This window comes from Eleutherodactylus coqui, chromosome 11 (assembly GCF_035609145.1).
Source record: "Eleutherodactylus coqui strain aEleCoq1 chromosome 11, aEleCoq1.hap1, whole genome shotgun sequence".
In the NCBI taxonomy this organism is placed as follows: Eukaryota; Metazoa; Chordata; class Amphibia; order Anura; family Eleutherodactylidae; genus Eleutherodactylus; species Eleutherodactylus coqui.
This window is the reverse complement of record NC_089847.1, coordinates 6,481,708-6,506,619: the sequence shown is the minus strand read 5'-3', so window position 1 is coordinate 6,506,619 and position 24,912 is coordinate 6,481,708. Positions and strand designations below refer to the sequence as shown.

Sequence of the window (24,912 nt, the reverse complement as noted above, 5' to 3'; positions counted from 1 at the left end):
TCATACCGGGTCACTGCAACAATGTGTACAATGCAAGTCAACCAACGGCATCCCTTAAAGGGTTATTTACGAGTTTTGTACCCACCGTTGGTATCACAAAGCCAAACTCCTGATTATTGATTCCAGTCATAAACGGGACCTTGTTGACTTCCTTGTCAGCCAACATCTCCTCTACTGGTTTAGGTATGACGACGCCGTCCACACGGAGAGGAAGAGGTGTCGGGCCCTGCAGAGACAGAAGATGAGATATACAGAGCATTTTTTTCGTTATTTTTCTTGGCATCGCTCCATTCAAACTTCCATCATTTTTATTTTTCCATCTACAGATTTGTGTGAGGGCTTGTTCTTTTGTGTGATGAGTTCTAGTTTTTATTTGTACCATTTTGGGGCACATGTGGCTTTTTTGATTACTTTTATTGTGCTTTTTGGGGAAGAAAAATTAATAAAATAAGCATTTTGGCTTCATTTCTTTTTACTTTTTTTTTCTTACGTTTTTTGCCACGCAGAATAAAAAGTGTTCAATTTATTGTACAGGTCACTATTGAAATGGCAATACCAGATTTTTATCTTGTTTTAAAGGCGAAACTGGGCAAGAGAGGGTTTAACCACTTTTTTATTCATATTTTTTATCTCCCTGTAGCGGACTTGAACCTGTGATCGTATGATCACTATTATAATACATTGCACTACCCCTGTACTGCAGTACATTATCGCTGAATGGTGAGTGAGTGCTGCCTCTGATTGGCTGAGCACTGTGACCAATCAGAGGCAGCTCTCAGCTGTCATTCAATAGCTGAGAGCTGCCTCTGATTGGTCACAGTGCTCAGCCAATCAGAGGCAGCACTCACTCATATATATATTCATGAATGGGTGAGTGAGAGCTGCCTCTGATTGGCTGAGGGCTGTGACCACTTAGAGGCAGCTCATTCAGCAGGCGGGGATTTTAAATCCCGCCTGCTGAATACTACAGAAAGCAGTTCAGGAGAAGAGCCGGCTGGACGCGGCTAAACTCCGGCTGCAGGAAAAAGATGAGTATATATATATTTTTTTTTTTACACTTTTTTGCATGGTTTTCAGGGAAGGGCTTATATTTTAAGCCCTTCCCCGAAAATTAATACAGCGCTTGCCGGCAGCCCATTACTTTCAATGGAGCCAGCTGTATTGCTAGCTCCATTGACTTCAATGGGAGAACATTGTTCTTCTCTGCCACAGCTGTGGCACAGCTGTGGCAGAGGAGAACAATCTTTAGTATATGTTCTCAATGGGGTCGGCGCTGCTGCCGCCGGCCCCATTGAGCACATATACAAGGACACCGATTTGCGCAGAACGTAGTTACATGCGTTCTGCAAATCGGTGTGTCATGAAATCATCGGCACATCCGCATCAAAAACGGACATGTGACCGATCCCATTGCTATGCATTGGGTCTATATATCTGCAGATCGCAAGCACGTCTGCAAATCAGACCAAAAAACGCCCGTGTGACTGAGCCCTTACTTGAAGAAAAGTATTTACAGTCCGACAGTAGTATACACACCAGCAGGAAAATGGTGCAGAACACAAAGTGCTGTGGCAGGGAGGATTCACGGGATAACAGACGAATCCACAGTCCAAGTTATCTGTTCCCGGCCAGTCTCTTTCACTCTCTCTCTCTCTCAAGCTCCCTACCGGTCAACACTCACATTCGGAAGATGGGCAATCAACGGTGCATGGCAGCTCCTCTTACATTCTCAGTCCTCCAGATTAACAGAAAGAAAGCCTGGATGACTGGGGCCCAGGGCAGGCTGGTATGAATCTCACAGCCTCTGTCTGTGTGGCTCGCTTGCATAACTGCAAACTCCCAGGTTCTCTCTTGCAAGACTCAGAAGCAGACCCTCTCAGACTGACTTGCATACACCTTGCAATCACATATATATTGCACGATCACGTGACACACAACAAGATACATTTTTCAGACATAACGCAGATGTTAACCCATTCAGTACTGCAGAGATGCAATACACATCAAGTTCATGCGATATATAAGACACTGACAACACATCGGCACAAGACAAATGCATTCATACTTATGGAGGGGGCCCGTTAACTCTGGGCCACTACACACTGCGGGATAGCTACATAATGAATGAAGACAAAAATCAGCAAAGCGGCCCTTTAACATTGACTTCAATCCTACAGCATCCAATCTACTGCAGCATCTGGAATCAGAGGGGGCATGGTAACCCTTTTCAATCCAATTTCCTTGCCACACGTACACTCCCTAGCTCTTGTTTATTTTGGGTGGGAAAGCACGTTGCGGATTCCTTGGAATTACTCAACAGAAACACATCAAAATGACCCGTTATGATGATTTTATTAGCAATTTTTTGAAAATTAATTGTGAGTTAATATGTATATTACACATATATAATATTGTTGTATGCTGTATGTATATTATACATGAATATTGCACTATACAGGAGAGGGGTCTGACATCGGACCCCTCTCCTGCATAGTTTGATATACATATACCATAGAGAGCTCTGATGACAGAGTGTTAGAAACATGTGTCAGACCTCGCCCAACCTAGGAACTATGCAGGGAAATCTCAATGTCGGACGAGGTCCGACACTAAATTGGAAAGGGTTAATAAAGAGGAAGACTAGCCTAAAAGAAATTGAGAAATGTATGATTTGGAGGCCAAAAATTGACATGTGTAGCTTACTTTTAAAGGTTTCCCATGGTGGTACTACCGTATCATGACACAACACCTACCATTTCTTTGGCAATAACCAAAAGGTCCTCCTCTGACTTCTTCTTCAGACAGTCGGCTATGGAAGCCAAATCACAGCCCGATATCTCCGCTACTACCTGCGGGGCAAAACGGATATTATATTCAGATATTACATGTAGTCATTTCAGGACTGGTTGTTGGGTTCATGGGATTAATTCTCAATCCCTCAGTGATACTCCCAACCATCCTGGATCTAGTGGGACAGTCACAGATTTTGGGTGCTGCCTCAGGAAGTCCAGTGAGTGCCTTGATATCTCAGCATGGGAGGTAAGCCTCAGTTATGCTAAAACATCCAAGCAAGAAAAGGCTGTGTGGGAGTTATACTTTAAAGGTTGAGAAGGTTGTTATTTCCTCGACTCCCCCCATTATTATGTACACGCTGCTCAGCCAAACATGAGGGTGATTTCTATGGGGGTTAAACAGGTTTTTTTTGGACAAACATTACTGATAACCTATCCTTACGACAGGTCCTCAATAGCAGTTAGTCAGGGGTGTATTGCTCTGAATCCCTGCTGATCAGCTGATATGAGCTTTCTGGCTGGTTGACAGCAGTTCTTAATGTTGGCAGGGGTCCGGTTTGGTATTGAAGCGCTCTGTCATTGAAATGAATGGGAGAGAGCTGCAATACTGAACCAGACCACTGCCCAACAGATACTTTATGAGCTTTCCGGCCCGCTGACAGCAGCTCTTATCTGTTCAGGAGCGGTCCCGAGCAATGGACCCCTATTCCCCAAGAGAAACCCCTTAATGGACCGTTAGCCGCCCTTACACCTTTATCAAACAGTATCCCACGACTGTTCCTCCTCCTGAATAAACAATGGGTGGAGTAGTCCTCCTCCTAGATAGAACACACTTACATTTTGGTTGTGGATTAGATCTTCAGACTTGCTGCTGGCCACAGAGATTGGCAAAGTTACAGCTCCGCTCTCTGCGATGGCGCGGTGAAATAAACCTTTGGATAGGGGAGAAAGCACCTAGAAGAGGAGACATTCGAGTTATATTCATCCTAACCCCTTGGATTGGACACATTTGCAGTGTCCCGTAGGGTGACCCCAGACACAAGGCACATGATGAGGATCTGGATCAGTAAAGTGGTCCCTTTTCACGGTGGCACTTACCAAGCTCCCTTCTGGAGGGACACGCGTAACCTCGGCCAGAGCAGTGCTGGGCCTCTTCCGGACTTCCCTAGGATAGGGATGCCCAATAAACTGGAGGACAGGGATAATAGATGTCACGGGTGACACCATCGTTCCTTTACCCACCGGTATGACCCTCGGAGGTAAATAATGGAGCCGCAGGGCCTGGCAAAACTTTACTGAACCCAAGTTCCAGATGATGGTACAATTTACACAAAATTGGCTGTGCAGGTAAAGAAGCAGATTTGCGAGTACCTCCACCCAGTGATCCTAGACTTCAGAACGGACGGATGTGAAAACAAATGGGTGTACCTCTACGCGGTGATCACAGACTTCAGGACGTCCGCGTAGGAAAAATAATCACTGAGTACCTCTGCACTCACGCTCTCTCTCTCTTCTCAAAGAACTCACTCTGCCACGGTTGTTGTCACACAGGAGCCGCTCTTCCTCCTCCATTCTTCACCACATGGGGAGTTGAAGGTACCACCATGTGGCTAGCACTCTCTCTCTCAGGAGCCCAGAAGAACAGAAGACCTTTCCCGCTCTCCCACACTCCTATTTATATTCTCACTCAGACCACGTGACAAGACAAATTGATACATTACAAGCATCTCCCAGGCTCATGCAAACACTTAACCCCTCACTTGCTGCAGCTGTACTATAAACACATAACAGAATGACAAGACACTTTTGCATAGTGCACCAACACAAGACATTACATGTATGACAGTTATGGAGAGGACCAAGGAAAGATGTACTGGGTCACTACACATTTACTATTACTTTTGATACAGCGTACGGTATTCTGCATACAGCCTGAACCACGACAGAACAGACCAACAGGACCGATTCCAATCATAGAACTATATGAAAGACTAGCTCTACAGGCATTATTATACTATATACTGTGGATAGGAAAGCTCCTTTATGAGGTCTGTCAGCAGACACAGGTGATAGGCGCTCCGTATGGGAGGAAACAACAGACAGAACTTACCAGAGCCGAGACGCTGATCGCTCCAGCAGATTCCCCAAATATAGTGACAGATGAGGGGTCACCACCGAATGCTGCAATGTTTTCCTGTATCCACTGGAGGGCAGCAATTTGGTCTTTAAGCCCGTAATTTCCAGGCAATTGGTTGTCTGTGGTACTGAAATAAGAGGAAAAGGTACATTTTTTAGGATGACAGAGCCGGAAGCCCATGTCCATGTCCGATCACCAATTCACATATCAAATTAACCTATATGAAAATTATTTATCCTGTACTGATCCTGAGTTCCATCCTGTATTATACTCCAGAGCTGCACTCACTATTCTTCTGGTGGAGTCACAGAGTACATACATTACTTATCCTGTACTGATCCCGAGTTACATCCCGTATTATATTCCAGAGCTGCACTCACTATTCTGCTGGTGGAGTCACTGTGTACATACATTACTTATCCTGTACTGCTCCTGAGTTACATGCTGTATTATACTCCAGAGCTGCACTCACTATTCTGCTGGTGGAGTCACTGTGTACATACATTACTTATCCTGTACTGATCCTGGGTTACATTCTGTATTATACTCCAGAGCTGCACTCACTATTCTGCTGCTGGAGTCACTGTGTACATACATTACTTATCCTGTACTGATCCTGAGTTACATTCTGTATTATACTCCAGAGCTGCACTCACTATTCTGCTGGTGGAGACACTGTGTACATACATTACTTATCCTATACTGCTCCTGAGTTACATCCTGTATTATACCCCAGAGCTGCACTCACTATTCTGCTGGTGGAGACACTGTGTACATACATTACTTATCCTGTACTGATCCTGAGTTACATCCTGTATTATACTGCAGAGCTGCACTCACTATTCTGCTGGTGGAGTCACTGTGTACATACATTACTTATCCTGTACTGCTCCTGAGTTACATCCTGTATTATACTCCAGAGCTGCACTCACTATTCTGCTGGTGGAGACACTGTGTACATACATTACTTATCCTGTACTGACCCTGAGTTACATTCTGTTAGATCTTTTATTATAAAAGTACAAATTGTAACAGTAAGAATAACATAACCATATACAATAAAATAAGGCCCTTCACCCCCGGTCAATGATCCACAAACCAAAGTATTTTGATAACATCAGTTTATGCCTATGTCTGGGGTTTTTCTCACCGACACACACACACACGTAAAAGAATATAAAGCTATAGAAAACTAAAATGACGGGTCCAGCCGTAGCACAGAGATCAAATGTAACCAATAACAAACACCAACATAAATAACTAACCAAATACTAAAAGACCGAGCCAGCCGGCATATAACCAAACTACTGAATTATAACTATTATATCTTTTAATGCCGCACTGTGCCCGCCGCAGTCTGGGGGCCACACCCACTCCACCAGTCCATACCCAAAGTTCAATGTTCAGGATGTGTTAGGCGATGGGTCAAGGCGTGAATCCCACTGCCCCCAACTCTCCACCTAACATATCACCCAAAATGTGAATATATACAAATACACTCCAATAAACACTATATACTATTCAATAACCCTGAAAGCCTAGGGTCAGTCCCCCCGCAGCCTTAGTTTCCATTTTGCCCAAGCCAATACAGAAGGCTTCATGGTGCACTCACAGCCCCCCACTGGGATTGGAGATAATTCGGGCACAGACATGACAGCGTACTATCCCTTTCTTTTTAAAAAGGTCTCCCTATTCTTTCCCCAATTTACCCTAGAATGTTCTTAAATTTCCCCTCAGTCCGACCCTTCATAGAAACTGTCCCTGCCCTATCCCTCCTCTCTACCTGTCCTGTCCCTCCTCTCTCCCTACTCTGCCCCTAGAAGATTAAAGAAAAGACTGTCCCTAGCGAAATACAAGCCCTCTCCATAGGAGAGAAGCCTTAGATGTGCCCAGCCTCTCATACTCCAAAGAACGCACCTTCACCAGGTCACCCAGGATGTTCCTACATACCGTATCCACGGGGAGGACTTTATGCTATGTCGAGATTAAGCACCGTGCACTCCAGATGTGGAACCTGACCACTAGGCTAACTAGGAATAAAGTGCAGCGGTCCCTGCCACCAAGGCCTCTGAACGCTCCATAAGCCCACTCCGCATAGGAGAGGTGTGCCAGCCGAGGCCAGCCTATGGAGACCCCTACCCGTTGGCACACCTCTGTACTAAAGGGGCACTGAAGCAGGAAATGCTCCATGATTTCCAGCACGTTGCCTCACTGCTGACGGGGGCAACCCCTATAAATTAGAGGTCTGTACTTCCAATTACCCCTTACAAACAGTCAGGGGCGTAGCTAAAGGCCCAGGGGCCCAGCAGCAAAGGTTCAGCTCAGTCCCACCAACCTGTACCTAAATGGCGCTACATTTAGGCCGCCTGCACACGAGCGGAAATCCCGCCGCAGGATTTCCCGCGGGATTTCCGCAGCTGAAAGTTTGCATAGGAGTGCATTAAAATACGCACTCCTATGCAGACGGCCGCGGTTTGGCCGCGCAAAATCTCGCGCGGCAAACAAACCGCGGCATGTCCTAATTTTCTGCGGGGCACGCACTCACCCGGCCGCCGGCTCCGGTCTGCGCATGCGCCGGCTGCGCGGCAGCCGGCACATGAAAGAGCCGGGGCCGCCAGGCGCGGGTGAGTACGCGCTCGTCCCTGCAGGCTCTCGGGTCGGATCGCGCGGCGAGAATTCTCGCTGCCGGATCCGACCCGCTCGTCTGCAGGCGGCCTTAGGCTGTGTTTATGCTTTTTGTTGCATTTTTGAACCACAATTAAAAATAACTGCATGCAGTATTCAAAAACCACATGTGGTCTTTTTAATGCCAAATACAGGTTTTCAATGTGTTTAATTGTATGTAAAGTGGGCAGTCATTTGCAGGAGATACCCAGGTTATACCAGCATGCTCCATATCACTATATACATGGAGATGTATAACTTATACCAGCTGTACATATATAATTATGTACAGGAGATACCCAGATTATACCAGCTGTACATATATAATTATATACAGGAGATCCCCAGGTTATACCAGCATGCTCCATATCACTATATACAGGAGATGTATAACTTATACCAGCTGTACATATAATTATATACAGGATACCCAGGTTATACCAGCATGCTCCATATCACTATATACAGGAGAGGTATAACTTATACCAGCTGTACATATATAATTATGTACAGGAGATACCCAGATTATACCAGCTGTACATATATAATTATATACAGGAGATCCCCAGGTTATACCAGCATGCTCCATATCACTATATACAGGAGATGTATAACTTATACCAGCTGTACATATAATTATATACAGGATACCCAGGTTATACCAGCATGCTCCATATCCCTATATACAGGAGAGGTATAACTTATACCAGCTGTACATATATAATTATGTACAGGAGATACCCAGGTTATACCAGCATGCTCCATATTACTATATACAGGAGATACCCAGGTTATACCAGCTGTACATATATAATTATGTACAGGAGATACCCAGATTATACCAGCATGCCCCATATCACTATATACAGGAGATGTATAACGTATGCAAGCTGTACATATATAATTATATACAGGAGATACCCAGGTTATACCAGCATGCTCCATATCACTATATACAGGGAGGTGTATAATGTATACAAGCTGTACATATATAATTATATACAGTTGATACCCAGGTTATACCAGCATGCTCCATATCACTATATACAGGGGATGTATAACTTATACCAGCTGTACATCTATAATTATATACAGAAGATACCCAGGTTATACCAGCATGCTCCATATCACTATATACAGGATGTATAACATACCAGCTGTAGATATATAATTATATATAGGAGATACCCAGGTTATACCAGCATGCTCCATATCACTATATACAGGAGATGTATAACCTATACCAGCTGTACATATATAATTATATACAGGAGATACCCAGATTATACCAGCACGGTCCATATCACTATATACAGGGGATGTATAACTTATACCAGCTGTACATATATAATTATATACAGGAGATACTCAGATTATACCAGCATGGTCCATATCACTATATACAGGAGATGTATAACTTATACCAGCTGTACATATATAATCCTATACAGGAGATACCCAGGTTATACCAGCATGGTCCATATCACTATATACAGGGGATGTATAACTTATACCAGCTGTACATATATAACTATATACAGGAGATACCCAGGTTATACCAGCTGACTGGCCATGAGTACTCATGATTAGTTCAAATGCTTTTGCCTGATCCAGGGACAGCAAGTACCCTTCTCAGTAACCAGCCCTACCCTGCTCCACTGCCTCCCAGACACCAAGAACAGCACTAAAGGTGCTATGGCCTGGGACAGAGCAATGCTGGACCCCCCCAAGAGGAGCCGAGATGCAAACTTTGCCAGTCAATTAAAGAGTACTTTTGACAGAACCTTCCTGTCCATACTGAGAAGTGCTATGGGATGCCAGTTCTCAATATGCCTCAAATCTTTACCCTTTGACACAATGATCAAGGCCGACCTCCTCACTGACCAAGGCAAAGTGGCAGAGGAAAGACACTCATTTAGTACCTCTGTCAAAAGGGGACTCAAGAGGTCCTTGAAGGGCTTATAATGTTCAGATGTTAAGCCATCAGAACCTGGAGATGTTTTTGAAGTGCATCAATTGATCCTCACAAATAGACTCTTCCTGTCCTTTGACTGGAGACTATAAATGTTGACAATTCTTAGTGATTAAATTCTTTCTTCTTCATAACCCCTTCCTTGGGGTCATAGGAGGCTCCTTGCTCTCCCCCCCCCTCTTTCTTTTTTCTTTTTCTAGACATGGATGTGTCCATAGCAAGGGGTCATCCTTGTCTGCAGAGTAGCTCCCACCCGGAAAGAACTATGCCTCCACGAGAAGGAGACTCTGTGCCTCCCTCTGACCCTTTCTCTACCTTAAAAGCCTTGCCCTCCACCTCCCCATCAATACAGGAGGAAGAGATGCCTTGGAGGGCCTGGAACCTATTAGAGAGTCCAACTGGAGGCAAGCAGGTTTCTCCATCCAGCACATGGCCCGGGGTTGGAAGAAATCTTTAATCCCCCTTTCAGTCCTTCTAGTGGCACCTATCTTATGCCTGTTCTCCAACCATCTCTTGCCTTTCTCATCCACACTTTCATAGTGGGAGGAATCTACAGAGTTGGTCTCATCCTCCTCCCTCTGGATCTTACTGTCCTCTTCATCTACTTTGCTGTCCCTCAAAGCTCAGTAGCAATATTAGCTTCCAGAACAGGGGCCACTATTGACCCACCTGCCATGTGAGCTCCTGTCAGCTCCCTGCTTAGTCTGCACTTCTCCAGACACCTCTTCTGAGCAACAGTCTTTGCCAGCTCTTCACCACCTCTGCTAGTCCCCTCCCTCCAAAGGCCACTGCTTAGAAAACGTGTGAATGGTAGACCACGTTGCAGCTTTGCAAATTTACTCTGTTGAGGCTTTGCTGCGTTCAGCCCATGAGAAGGCAACAGCCCTCGTACAGTGGCTCTTATCCCCTCAGGTTGAGGCAGGTCTCTGACTTTATATGCCTCCTGGATTGATGTTTTAATCCATCTGCCGATGGAGTCTTTTGAAGCCGCTTTCCCCTTATTTTGGCCCTGAAACTGAAGAAATACGTTATCAAACTACTAACAACCACTTGCCTGTGAGTATATATGTGTGTGTGTGTGTGAGATTCTTATGCTCCTGGTGATGTCATCGCTCCGCCCCCTGGTGACATCATTGACCGACCAAAGAACAACATAGTTAGGGCACTAAACCATTCCCCTGGGTCTAATTTCTGTCAGTTCAGAAAGTCTGTTATGATATTTTGGGAGCTTTTTGATGAATGGCCAATAAGGACTTGATTTTGCCTTCCACCCAGGAGAATATTCTTCGTGACTGATGTTGAAAATGAGAATGTCTGGTGCCACACTGATGGTGAATAAAAGACACTGTTGTAATGTTGTCTAAAAATAATTTAACGTGTTTCCCACGTATTATGTCCTCTGTTTGCATCAACGTCTCCTATACTGCTCTAATTTCCCTAGTATTCGAAGATTAAAAGCAGACATGGGAAGCCCAGGAACCCTCAAGTTTCCTATCTGCCACCTGCACCCCCAACCAGAATGACTAGCATCTGTGGTTGCCAAAATAAATGGGAATAGGGACCATTGAACCCCCTTTTTAAGGTTTTGTGACGACAGCCACCATTCTAGGGATTTTTTCAATTGGTCGACCATTTAAGCTTTTTGTCTAATGATGATTGCCTCCTATCCCATGTCAACATGGTTTCCTGCTGGAGGAGCCTAGAGGGGAATTGTGCCCAATGGACCATCTGCAGACTGGCAGTCATCTGGCCCAGTACCCTCATGGATTCTCTTATGGAGGCAGAGTCTTTCTCCTTAATTTTCCTAATGGAAAGAATGATATCTTCCCTTTTTGTTTGAAGTAAAAAGGAGTAACCATTTGAGGAGCGAGGAGTACCCCGATAAAGGTTTTGTGAGTGTCTGGGTTTAGGCTGCATTTTTCAAAGTTGATCAGCCAACATATCACAGATAGTAGTTTAACTGTCTGCCCCAGGTGACTCTCCATAGAGTCCAAACTGTCCGAACAACAAGTAGATCATCTAGATAAGGAATGATGTTAATATCTATTCCCCTAAGATAGCCTGGAAAACACTCTAGGTGCAGAGGATATACCAAAGGGCAGACGGACAAACTGAAAATGGATGATTTCTGAAACCATTTTAACAGCAAATCTGAGAAATTTTTGGTATGTCGGATGGATGGGACTATGGTAGTATGCATCTTTGAGGTCAATCATGCACTTGATGCTACCCGGATTCATCAGGGTAATCGTGGATCTAATAGTCTCCATTTTAAACTTAAACTCAGAGATGTAGCGATTAAGGGATTTCAAATTAACTATGGTTCAAAAGGAACCGTTAGGTTTAGTTACCAATAACAAGCAGGGGTAATAATCAAAAAAAACTGTTCCTCTAAAGAGATATCAGCTTTCAATTGTATTACATCACAAACTCCCTGCTACAAGCTCCCTTCTCTTGGAGAAGACGGGACTGGCCTGGCATGACAAAAAAAATGTTTAGTCCTCTGTTTTAGATGACTTTCTAGCTATGAGAGCCACAGGGATGGCTGCTATATTTGTTTGTAATAGACTAGATGTAGTTTCCCATGATTTTTTTAAGGAGAAGGTCTGCCTTTTTATCTATGTGATCTTCAGCTGGGAAGAATCCTCGAACAGCAAGGAGGTCTTTTTAATTACTTTGGCCACTTGAATATCATTTTAGGCACTTCACTTCGCTCTCGATTACGTCAGTGCATCTGACGTAATAGAGAGTGATGCGGCATCATGTCATCACCGAGCACCCCCACCCCAGATCCCCAATCACTCGCTCAATTCAGGCCCATATGCAGGTATGCGATACATATGAGGATGGGCCCGACGAACCAGAGACTGCCACTGCTCACTGAGTGAGCAAAGGACCACATGCTTTATCGCTTCGGTAAGCGATCTTTTACGTCTTTCCTCCAGCATTCCATGGAGGAGCTCCTCTGAAGAACACTGAGAATGGTGGCAGGAGGTGGCCTTTTGAAGTCTTCTCTTCCTGTCCCAGCAGGGACAGAAGGCATCCTTTATGTGGGCTGTCAGGATGGATGGAATGGTAAATTGGGAATATTGCTCTGTAGCATAATACAGTGATATTTCAGCTTTTGGATAAATTAATCCTATATGTAAACAGGTCAGTTTTTGCTACTAGGCACTGGAGGGCAAGTGCCTAGGGAGTCCAGTCACAGGGATAGAGGGGGGCCCCAGGAGCAGCCAGATCTTTTAGGTTTTATCTTTCACCTCTCCTGAACAGTGCCTCTTGCTGCACAATAGTGGGATAGGGAAGGATTGTGCTGCAGGGCTCTGCTAATTGTTGGCTGTGGGAGATGGAAGAAAAGTTCTTCTAGAATTAGGTTGGCATTTCAGTCTAAATCTGCTTATGTCACCAAACATCCCTCATATACAATGAGAGAGCAATGCGTTGTTTACAACAACAGGAAAAATTGATTCTTATTAGCACATGAAACCAGCAAAGAGTTTTTAAAAGACAAGAATACAATAGCAGACTAGGCCAGAGATAAGTCAACAGAGACTAATCATTCTTTGCACTTCAAAAGCAAATTGGTTGGAATCAAATGTTAACTTTGTCATGTGGCAAGACCCTACTGAGCATGTCTGCTAATCTCCTTCCCTTTTTGATTACAACATATTGTGTGCTGATAGGACATTCTCATGGGGAATGTTCATGAGGTAATGTATCTGAATACCACACCTTTTTTTTGCTTGAGTTACAATATGAGCTTTTTCCCAAAAAAATTAAAGCAGATGTCCTTAGGTTCACACACTATACTGTGTGTTATTCACTTGCCTCTCCGAGCATGTATCAACCAGATCCAGTATGGCACCCACAGTATATCGAACAGCGCAATTGCACTTACAGAAATGTGGCGCCCAACGTGGGGCACAGATGTCATTTTCACCTTTTCCAGACCTCAAGGCAACTTCTATTCAGAGATGGACAGGTTCCAAAAAAGTAAGAAGCTTTAGCCTTACACCTGTGTCATCTGTCCTTTTCTTGGATGATCCTCCTCACATCTAGGTAAGTGGAAATATAAGTCTGTGTCAAAAAACTATGACGTAGATATACTGTGTGGTTTTTTTATGTTGTCTGTGAAGTAATGTCCTGACTATGTAAATATTGATATATTGATGCATGACTTTCTATTTTGTCTCTGAAATAGTGAATGGATCTTCTGACTGTATAAGCGATGGCTTAGGAATAGTGATGAGCATCGCTCTTCTCGAGTAACTGCTTAGTGAACCGAGCAGGCTTGGGTGGGCTGCAGGGGTGAGCGGGGGGGAGGAGCGGAGCGGGGGGGAAGAGAGAGAGAGAGATCTCTCTCACTCTTCCTTCTGCTCCGCTTCCCCCCCCCCCCCCCCCCGCAGCCCACCGAGTAGGCGCACTCATCTCTACTTAGGACTAAGAAACAGAGTAATTGTTTTTACAGAAAGTTTGTAATTATCCTGTAGCCCCCAGTTAAAAACTTCTACTGTCCTGACTGTATCATTAGAAAAGAAATCTAGGATTAAAAGGCTTTTATGCGAGTTGAGAATGACATGGAAAATTGAATGTGAAATTGCACTTTTACTGTTTAAAAAGGTAGAAAGTCTGCTGTTTGAATGTGATTGTCCACAATGTGTAAAGGTAGGAATGCTGGCTTAAGAGATGTGTTGCCCGGTTGGCCAAACGGACTGTTAATTGGAGACAAGTCTGTGCCATAAATATAGGTCGATAATTGCTTGAAGATCTAGTGAGTTATGAGGACTCACAGGAAAATGGTATACAGAGTGATGTTTATAAAACAGCAATTTAGGGAAAGAGAAGGTAGAGATGCGGTAAATGGATGTCTGAATATTGAAAGATGGAAAAGGTTTAACAGTGACCAGATAGGATGGCTTAGGGATAATACTAACTGAAATGGTGAATACAAGAAGCATGCAAGTGGAAATTGCGCGTATGTTGTGTTGTGAAGATCATCATCAGATGACCGATACTGGACAAAACATTACAAATAGAGATGAGCGAACGTGTTCTAAACGAACACTTACGCACCCAGACACCGGCTTTACCGAGGACTTCAGTGTCCGCGCGTAAAGATTCGGCCGGCGCCGGGGGGCGGGGAGAGGCGCGGCGGCGCGGGCGGCAGCAGCGGGGAACAGGGGGGAGCCCTCTCTCTCTCCCTCTCCCCCCCACTCCCCGCCGCACCCCCCCGCGCTGCCACGGCGACCCCTGAACTTTTTTCGCCCGAGCACGGAATTGCTCGCAAAGTTCGGTGCTCGGGCGAAAAGGGGCGGAGCCGAACACGTTCGCTCATCTCTAATTACAAACCATGGTAAGAGTTTTTCTTACCTGTATGTGTTTTTTTTACTTAATAATAAGAATTTTATTTAAAGTGTGTTACATCTTAAAAATGAGTATTTTTTATCCCAAAAACCTGCCCAGTCAACTTATTAGGGGCAGACATGCTTACAGCGATATAAGTAGCAACTGAATATACCCCAAATGGCATTAGAGTTACTAGTCGTTTGATAAACCAGTAATTAGCCAGTTCCTATGATTGCAGATTGTAATAACAATTCACTCCACCTCCTATTTGCAACAACCTTTTGTGCAGGTACCAGAGGTGTGAGCCCCTTACCATCATGCCCCCTCAATTGGTCATGAAAATATTGCATATAGCACAAACTAAACATCTTTTAGCAGCAAGACTCACTAAGTATGACACCGCCTTGCTAGCACCCTCATATATTGCAAATAAGAGGTGTATAGTTCTAAATACAGTTTCATGTCTTCTGCTGAATTTGGAAAGGATGGGGGAGGGGGAAGAGGTGGCAGGGGCAGACCATGACATTAAATCTCAAGCACATGATTGTAGGATTGTCTGGAGATTAATGTAAAATGAAAATAGGGGTCTTACAAAACGATGTTGAATCTCCCCTTGCTAATGCAGATTTTGAGATTTTTGTAGATGGTTTCAGATATCATGAAAATGGACAAGCAACACAGGCCATAGAGTGGTAACCAACAGAAAGAGGTAATTGTACAAAAACCACTCTCTCTCCTGGGAAACTTACTCAGGAAATAGTTGATGGCGCTCGCTGAAACACGTAAGCTGGCTGTAGGTAAGACTGTTAATGTCTACACCGACTTAAGGCACCAATTTGGAATTGTACACAATTTTGCATCTTTCGTGGCGCAGTGGAAATATCATGGGGTCCTTGAGTAAGCCAATCTAGAATGCAAAAGTAGTGTTCTTGTTCTACATGGCTTTAGCTCTTCCCACACAGGTGACTTATCAAAGTTCAGGCTCATGCCAAACTCCTGAGGCTCTAAGGAGCCAGAGAGCACACATAGCAGAGAAAGCAGCAGCCCAACTCTCCTTAAATGAGATAACGGCTGATAACCTGGTTGCATCCAGTGAACATCTTTCTGTTGCTTAAATTGTAGGAACAGGACTCAAAGGGAGAAAAAGGAGGAGTGGCAAAATAAAGGAGCAGAGCAGAACACTACTGGGGTCTGGAGGAAGGGTAAACTCCTATGCCTCCCCCACACGCTCTACTCTATGATGTCGCACCTGAGCCATGGGCTTATCGTTCATCATTCAGTTTCTGTATACTTAAAAACTGAATGACGATTGTTCATCAATGAACGACTGCCTGATTCCTGTGAATAGAGGTTGGTGGACAGGAATGATCCCCGCCCTGCTCCACCTCCATTCACTCCACAATAATTTTACACAGGAAGAAGAACGATCATTACTGGGGTGACCTGTCAAGCATCTGGACCCAACAGCTTGTCTCGTGTAAAAGGACCTTTAATGCAACATGGGATGACAGTGTGCCATTCTATCAGGGTGGTTTACTTACACTTTGAATTACTAGGTATCATACCTAAGTAATAGTGCATAGACAGTACCAAACTTGGGCAAAAAAATATAGTAAAAAGGGCATCTTGCGCTCCTTATGGGGGTGATAATAAATGCAAAGTGAAACAATATTGTTCACTTACTTCTATGGAGGATCCTCTCCTTGAAGATCCCTCTGACTGGAAGAAGAAACATTCAAGATTAGGTGCCAATAGAGACCTCCAAACCCAGTCCAGGGAGGTACTCCAATCTAAGGCAATGGTGTGACTAATGAAATAACTATTTATTCCAACAAACAAAACGTCTCAAAAAACATACTACATAAAAATGGCATAGGATATGGAAGCGACGCGTTTTGGGTTCTCCTACCCCTTTATCAAGCTTACCCAAGATGTCAGTGCTCTCTCCTTTTATAGCATATGGGCTCGAATTGACTCCATGACATTCCTGACGTAAAGTGTTCATAGACGCTATAGACCGGCTCCACATACAGGATCATGTGTGCCGACTAGAGTTGAGCGAACGTACTCTGCCAAACTTGATGCTCGTTCGAGTATTAGCATACTCAATGGTGCTCGTTACTCGAGATCTCTCCCCCCCCCCCCCCCCCGCTCCCCCCTGCTGACTGCCGCAACTCACCTGTCACCCGAGACAGCAGCCGAACCTTTTCTCCCGAGCGGGGAGATACTCGCTAAGGACAATGCTCGATCGAGTAATTGTCCTTAGCGAGTATGCTCGATCATCTCTAATATATAATAATATTAAAAAAAATAATTATAAAATCCCAATTGAAGGAAGTAAGATCATATATCCTCAAGTAAAAATGCCTCTTAGATGGCGCTTTGGACTCACACACTAGAAGAGTAATATATACACACATGGCATATTTACGTAAGAAGATCCTACAAAACTCATAAAAATGGTCCTAAGAAAAACCCTACTGAAAGATTAATAGTAAACAATGAATAAACAATCACCGACATAAGTGTCATATCTATTTCTCTAGAACTTCATTGAGCCCGTTTGGCACCAGACTGTGGAATCTAAAGATCCAACATATCTCCATTTGTTTTAATTTGGTAAAGTTCCTGAACTCTATTTTGTCCAAAGGGGTAACAATCAGACGAGTGGCATCTTTGTTATGAAACACAGCAAAATGTTTGGAGACGCTATGTTTGGAGAAGCCTTTGAGGATATTACATCTATGTTGGCTAATCGTTGACCCTAGGGATTTTGTGGTGCAGCCAATGTAGCATAAGGACATTTAATGAGGTAAACAACGTAGGTTGAGCTGCAATCTAATGGTCATGCAGCCAGATGGGCAGGAGATCAGATGAGATGATTATCTCTTTGACATTATCCCGAAAATTAAAACAGCACTTGCACCTACTTGACCCACATCGAATTTATCCAATCTGTTTAGAACTGAAACCTCCAGCTGAGATGGGGTTCTTAGGTAGATATTTTTTAGAGCTCTGTTTTTTCAAAATATAACCTTTTTCTATAGTTTTTTTGGGATGATGGAATTCAAAAAGCGATCACTTTTCAGAATGCCACAATGCTTATTGAGGATAGACCACATTTTGTGATGAAGGCTTCCATTAGAAGGTGTGACACCCTCCAACACATTTTCCACAAGCGCCACCTCCTTAACTGAACGGCCCGCCATCATAGCTCTTATACAGGAAGACTCTACTAGTGGTCTAGGATAACCCTTTTCCTCAAAGTGATCTTTTTATGTAGTTGACTGTTCCCTATATGCATGAACTGAGGAGCAGTTTCTACGGAAATGCATAAATTGGCCAAAACGAATGTTCGTCTTCCAATGCGGTGCGTGTCCAGTGGAAAAATGCACATAACTGTTGGTATCAACATCTTTAAAGTGAGTCCTAGTTTGTACATAATCATCAACAGTGCACATGTCTAAGTCTAAAAACATGATTTCTGTTCCATTGATGGTACTTGTGAAGTCTAAGTTCCAATTGTTAACATTAAGGCTACTGATAAAAGACTGGACTCGTCCCTGTCCCAAATAAATAGGACGTCGTCTATAAAACACTGATAAAAATGTATATTATCATAATTAATCTGTCGTTCATATGCCCCCATATATAAGTTTGCATAGCTCAGGGCAAACCTAGTCCCCATGGCTGTTCCCTTAATTTGAAGAAAAAATTAATTATTATACCTGAAATAATTATTTTTCAGAACAAAACTTACTGCCTCAACTAAAAACTTCCTCTGATGTCGAGACATAAGGGGATCTTCTCTAAGGAAGAGCTTCTGGATACTATGGGTTGGATCTTCAGAAATTTTCATATAGAACTCTGCATCACCCAAAATGTAAAGAGCCTCTGATACATAGTAGGATCTACACAGAACCATCGTAGCACCACCCTTAGCAGCTCTCTTGATGGCGAGATTCTTATTGCTGGAAAGTGACTTTAAGACTCTTATCTGGGGTAAAGTCAAGTTTCTTTTAGTGGGGTGTTTCATTTTACATAAATTAGAAAAATCTGTGAATACTTCAATATAGAAGGTTTCCAGAAAGTGACCCCTACTATCTAAAAGTTAAAAATTACTTCATGGTTTTAGGACTGATGGAATAGGCTCTGATGAAGAAAAAATGGAAATGGCTTTCGGTTCTACTGTAGATGACTGTTTTAGAAGATTAATTTTTGTGAAATAACTCGGGTGGACTTGAGGGACTGTAGGACAGCCCCTTCCATAGAACTTGAACCTGTAGATTATTTAAATTATATTGGGACAGGTTATAAATACCTACTTGATGGCAACTGATAGGACTGACTGCTGACAGGGGGTGATGAGGTCTTTAGTTATTTTATGAGTAGATCTTCCTACTCAACATCCTCTATTGTACTATTCATTTTTGTACCTTTATGGTGGTCTGGTGAGGTAGATAAAAATTGGTAATTTTTGAGTCCAGGGTTGGTCATGGGTTCATTTGGTTTGTTGATGGATAAGTGTGGGAGGAAGGTGGTGGACTGAATCTGGACACTGGTGGTGTCAATAGATTTATTGTTGGTGGATGGATCAGGGGAGAAAGTGGTGGGCTGGACCTGGACATTGGTGATGAGAAGAAATTTTTTTGGCCAGGTCTTGAACCTAAAAAAGACCTAGATACAAGTGGTGCACAGCCATCCCGGGAAGTGGGTGGTCATTGGAATGAAAGTTAAATCAAGCTTTGACTGGAACCAGGGTCCATATTAGGGACCGACGGGGGAGAAAAAAATTGGTTGTTTGGGGTTCACAATATGACATGTTGTGGTGTATTGGGACCAGATGATGAAATGTGGAGGGCTTGCAAGTTTTTAAAAGGGCTTCTATTTTGGATTTGTGAGTTAATCTAGAGTTATTGTGTGATTTATTCCTACTGGTTTATACCTCATTACGAGTGGCCTTTTTTTTTATAGAACCAAGATGTCCATTTGCCAAGTTCTAACGAATTTATGTACTCGGATACCAAAGAAAACAGAACCCGGAAAAAAAGAAAAGTATAAGAACAGCGCCTGGACAAGTCACAAAATATCAAGAGGACATAAAAAATGAACGGGAACTTAACCGGTGCAAGCGGTAACACCAGAAAAGTCTGAGGGATAGCTACACCCAGAGGTCGCCCTCAGAGACCAGACTTCTTACAGTCTCTCTACTGGTCACCTTGGTATTTTTGGACTTGTACAGGCGCTGTTCTTATACTTTTAGTACCAAAACCAGGCTAAGTTTGCTTCTGTTATCATATTCATGTGGGTAAGCTTGGTTCTGTTACAGCATTGATATAGAAATCATAATCATTTTCCTGTATTTTTGTTCCTGTTGGAGATAAGCTCTCTCGGAGGCATCTAGCAGTAGTTTAATTCCTTCCCTCCCAGCGAAAAGCCATGCACTTACAACCGAGAAAGCATGTTTATGACTGTTTGGCCAAAATATATCTAAAGTATATGAGCAAGAGTTTTAACCTAACTCACAAACAGGGGGCGTGAGCACTAAAAATGCCTAGGGAAGCCTGAACGCTAAATACAGCCCTGTGCGTAAACTGTACAATGATGACCCTGGGTGGATATACACCATATATCATTAGAAGTATCTTTACCTGAAGAATCCCACGATCCCCAGCCTGTACTGAATGGCCACAGCCACTACGTTCTCAAGAGCACTAAGTGCAGAGCCATCAAACATGCTTGCCGACCAGACGAACAGCCCTCCACCATGTATGAAGGTCATGACCTAAGGGAAGGCGGAAAAGATCAAAATGTGTATTTTCTAGCAATATAATTTCTTGGAAACAAAAAGACAAAACACTCCAACTCCGAACATCCTCTGATCACCGGCAGCCATTAGACAATGCCCGGGGCTTTAGTGTCACAACAGCCGGAGAGCTAAACATTGCGGATCTACAATACTGATTAGAATAAGCATCACAGTACTAACCTCCAGCTTCAGGACACTTACCGGTAGTTTGGATTTCAGGTGCCTGTGGGATGGAGTAAACACATTGAGGTACAGGCAGTCTTCCGAGGACGGCGGCAGCTTAAAGGAGGATTGGTAATATCCTTTGATTATCTGAGACGTTATATCTTCCTGCAAACAACTGAAATCAGTAATAAATGGCATCTTCTTCCATGGCGCTACATGCAATGGCATCGTAAATTTACACATCACTAAAAAAGGATTTCAGTGTCATTAACACGACAGATGCATCATGGGAACTTAATTTACAGCATTGAAGAGATCATAAAAATAAAGTTCATGTTTGCTACATCTGTACATCAGTTACACCACAAGTACAAGAGACTCACATGGGGGGATACTGGGAGGCATCTCTAACGGAGCTCCAGGGCTCAGGAGCTTTTGGGTCCTCAAATCTCAGTGGTCCAACTGGAGACTTCGCAAAAGGGACGCCATAAAATGCATTTACAGTTCTAGCGGTTTCCTTTATGCGCACTGTAATACCCTGTAGACGTCCATATTTTGTGGTTACTAATGGCCTTTCATCACTATGACCTACAAACAAAAATGTTTTTGGAGCTATTCATTATTTAATGTTAAAATGTTTATTAATTTAGGCAGTAATAAAGCCCCTTATGTGCAAGAACATAACTACTATAATACTGCCCCCTATGTACAAGAATATAAATACTATAATACTGCCTCCTATGTACAAGAATATAACTACTATAATACTGCCCCCTATGAACAAGTATATAACTACTATAATACTGCCCCTATGTACAAGAATATAACTACTATAATACTGCCCCTATGTACAAGAATATAACTACTATAATACTGCCCCCTATGTACAAGAATATAACTACTATAATACTGCCCCCTAAGTACAAGAATATAACTACTATAATACTGCCCCCTATGTACAAGAATATAACTACTATAATACTGCCCCCTAAGTACAAGACTATAACTACTATAATACTGCCCCCTATGTACAAGAATATAACTACTATAATACTGCCCCCTAAGTACAAGACTATAACTACTATAATACTGCCCCCTATGTACAAGAATATAACTACTATAATGCTGCCCCTATGTACAGGAATATAACTACTATAATACTGCCCCTATGTACAGGAATATAACTACTATAATGCTGCCCCTATGTACAAGAATATAACTGCTATAATACTGCCCCCTATGTACAAGAATATAACTACTATAATACTGCCCCCTATGTACAAGAATATAACTACTATAATACTGCCCCTATGTACAAGAATATAACTACTATAATACTGCTCCTATGTACAAGAATATAACCACTATAATACTGCCCCCTATGTACAGGAATATAACTACTATAATACTGCCCCCTATGTACAAGAATATAACTACTATAATACTGCCCCCTATGTACAAGAATATAACTACTATAATACTGCCCCCTATGTACAAGAATATAACTACTATAATACTGCCCCCTATGTAAAGTATATAACTACTATAATACTGCCCCCTATGTACAAGTATATACCTACTATAATACTGCCCCCTATGTACAAGAATATAACTACTATAATACTGCCCCCTATGTAAAGTATATAACTACTATAATACTGCCCCCTATGTACAAGTATATAACTACTATAATACTGCCCCCTATGTACAAGAATATAATTACTATAATACTGCCCCCTATGTACAAGAATATAACTACTATAATACTGCCTCCTATATACAAGAATATAATTACTATAATACTGCTCCCTGTGTACAAGAATATAATTACTATAATACTGCCCACTATGTACAAGAATATAACTACTATACTACTGCCTCCTATGTACAAGAATATAATTACTATAATACTGCTCCCTGTGTATAAGTATATAACTATGGTGACATATTACTGAGGATTTTTATTGCTTTCTGACACATATATTATTGATATTGGATTTGCAGCAAAATAATGCATATACTAAATAAAAAGTTATTCTGATCTGCCTGTTGATGGGTGTAGATCATATCTGCTCTTTCTTGTCTCCCTTTATACTTCCCATTACATGCTCCGTTCTGGTATCTGGCACCCAGTTCTTACTTCTTACGATCGCTGCTAGAACCAGGGGTCCGAGGAGGAGAATGTGCGGCAGAATCCCCATGTCCCTGCGCTGCGGTCTCCGTGTAGAAGCTGTTCTTCTTCTGCTCCACAGTCGTTATCACACTGCATGTTCTGAGGTCGCTGATAATGAACCACTGGTTACTATGTAACAAATCACAGTATAATTACAGTCTGTCAGTGGTGCATTGTAATGTACCTTTTAGGCGGGACGACAGTCATGTAAACGATCTGCCTGAGCGCCGACGTCACCGCTAGGTTGTTAGCGCTCATGCAGAGCGGCCATACAGATCACTGCTGGGTTCTCGCTGAGTGAGGAGAGTTTACACTCCGCCAGAAGTCAGCGATGCAGCTGGTTGAAAATAAGTGACCAATAAACGAATACTGCACGATGGCCGTACATTTAGACGATTATCGTGCAAATTGGTTCACGTGATGAATTTTGCGCAATAATCATCCCGTGTAAACGGTCCTTTAGCCAAGCTACATGGCTCCACCCTGTGATCTACATACAGCCTGGCTGCTCACCATATATCCTGCAGGTAAGTATTAGCGGCTCTAACCCCTGAGCTGATGAGTCCATTGTGACATTATTAACGATAAGGATAATTGCTAAAGGGGAACTCTTGATTATATATATATATATTCACACAGGGGTTAGTCTCGCTAGGATCGCCATGATGTCCTCATTAGGCGGTTGGCACATGTACAGGAACGCCGTCCAAACCAGAACTCCCATCCCTAATCACAGAGATTAAAATCACAGAAATTAAAAGGCTTGCCTATCACAATCATGGACACATATATGATACCTTGCGGCTTTTCTCCAGTTTATGGATATTCACTCAAGTGTGAGCCAGCCAGGCGATAGCACCCGATATACTAGATATTTGTATCATCCGTATTCCTCTTGGAAGTATACAATCTTATCACACACTGTCGCTCCTACAAAGAGTGACTGGATACCCTTCTATGTGCCATCTGACATATACCAATATGGGGACTGTGCCATAATGCAGAGATCGCACTGCCAGAGCCCTCCATTCTCTATCTTGGGCTTCAGATATACTATAATCCAATGTATCAATCTGTATTCCATTGTGTGTCCCTAATCGTAATTGTCATCCAATATTGGGTATTGTGTGCGAATGGGATACATGGACCAATATCAAGTCCCCTTTATGGAGAAAGGATTTTGCCTCCCAGATGGTTGTCGATGGTGGGTTTGTATGGCGCACTTAAATAGCGCACCAAAGACCGGCGGGATGTTCGTGTATTACGAATCAAGCGCACAGTGTGGGATCATAGGGATTGTTCAACATAAGAGTGGAGAAATGTTGAAGATGAGTGTCAGCAGTATAATGACACCCGTCCTCTTAGATCTCAAGCTTATTAAGATATTTTGCACATTTGGCGCTGAATGACCATTTATAGAGCGACTAACGGTTTGTAAGAGACGAACTCCTAGAACCAACCAGTCAACCCTACAGATTGGAGGACCATATTAGTTCACGAGGCGTCTCTTCTCATCATTATTCCTTCTGAAGCACTGTAGTATTAGTGCAACTGATCACCTCTGCTCCTCGTCTGTTCTTCTGCAAGTCCCTTCATTTATATTTCCCACTAACTCTTCATTACTATCTGCAGTTCTTTCTTATCTTTATCTACAGACTCTTCATCCATTTCTGATCATCTTCAAGGCTGTCTAAAGGCCCATTAAGACACAACGATTATCACTCAAAATTCGCTGTGTTCTTCATACCCCACTCGGAGCGCTCGGCTGTATAACAGCCGAGCGCTCCGAGCGTAGAACAGCTGGATGCAGAAGACAAGCGGCCCCTCTTGTCTTCTGCATCCTCCGCTCGGAGT

General features: G+C 43.0%; 1 protein-coding gene across 1 annotated transcript in view; it reads right to left on the bottom strand.

The window, feature by feature from the left end:
- The window catches only part of LOC136582668 (fatty acyl-CoA hydrolase precursor, medium chain-like), a 47,495-nt gene that overhangs the window by 8,128 nt on the left and 14,455 nt on the right, over positions 1-24,912 (bottom strand). Inside the window, exons 2-9 of the mRNA XM_066583847.1 lie at positions 23,033-23,187; positions 21,269-21,473; positions 20,922-21,060; positions 20,563-20,696; positions 4,903-5,056; positions 3,630-3,746; positions 2,754-2,849; positions 86-226 (exon numbers count right to left, since the gene is read on the bottom strand). Of these exons, the coding sequence (XP_066439944.1) occupies positions 86-226; positions 2,754-2,849; positions 3,630-3,746; positions 4,903-5,056; positions 20,563-20,696; positions 20,922-21,060; positions 21,269-21,473; positions 23,033-23,187 (1,141 nt within the window). The remainder of the gene's footprint in view (positions 1-85; positions 227-2,753; positions 2,850-3,629; positions 3,747-4,902; positions 5,057-20,562; positions 20,697-20,921; positions 21,061-21,268; positions 21,474-23,032; positions 23,188-24,912) is intronic.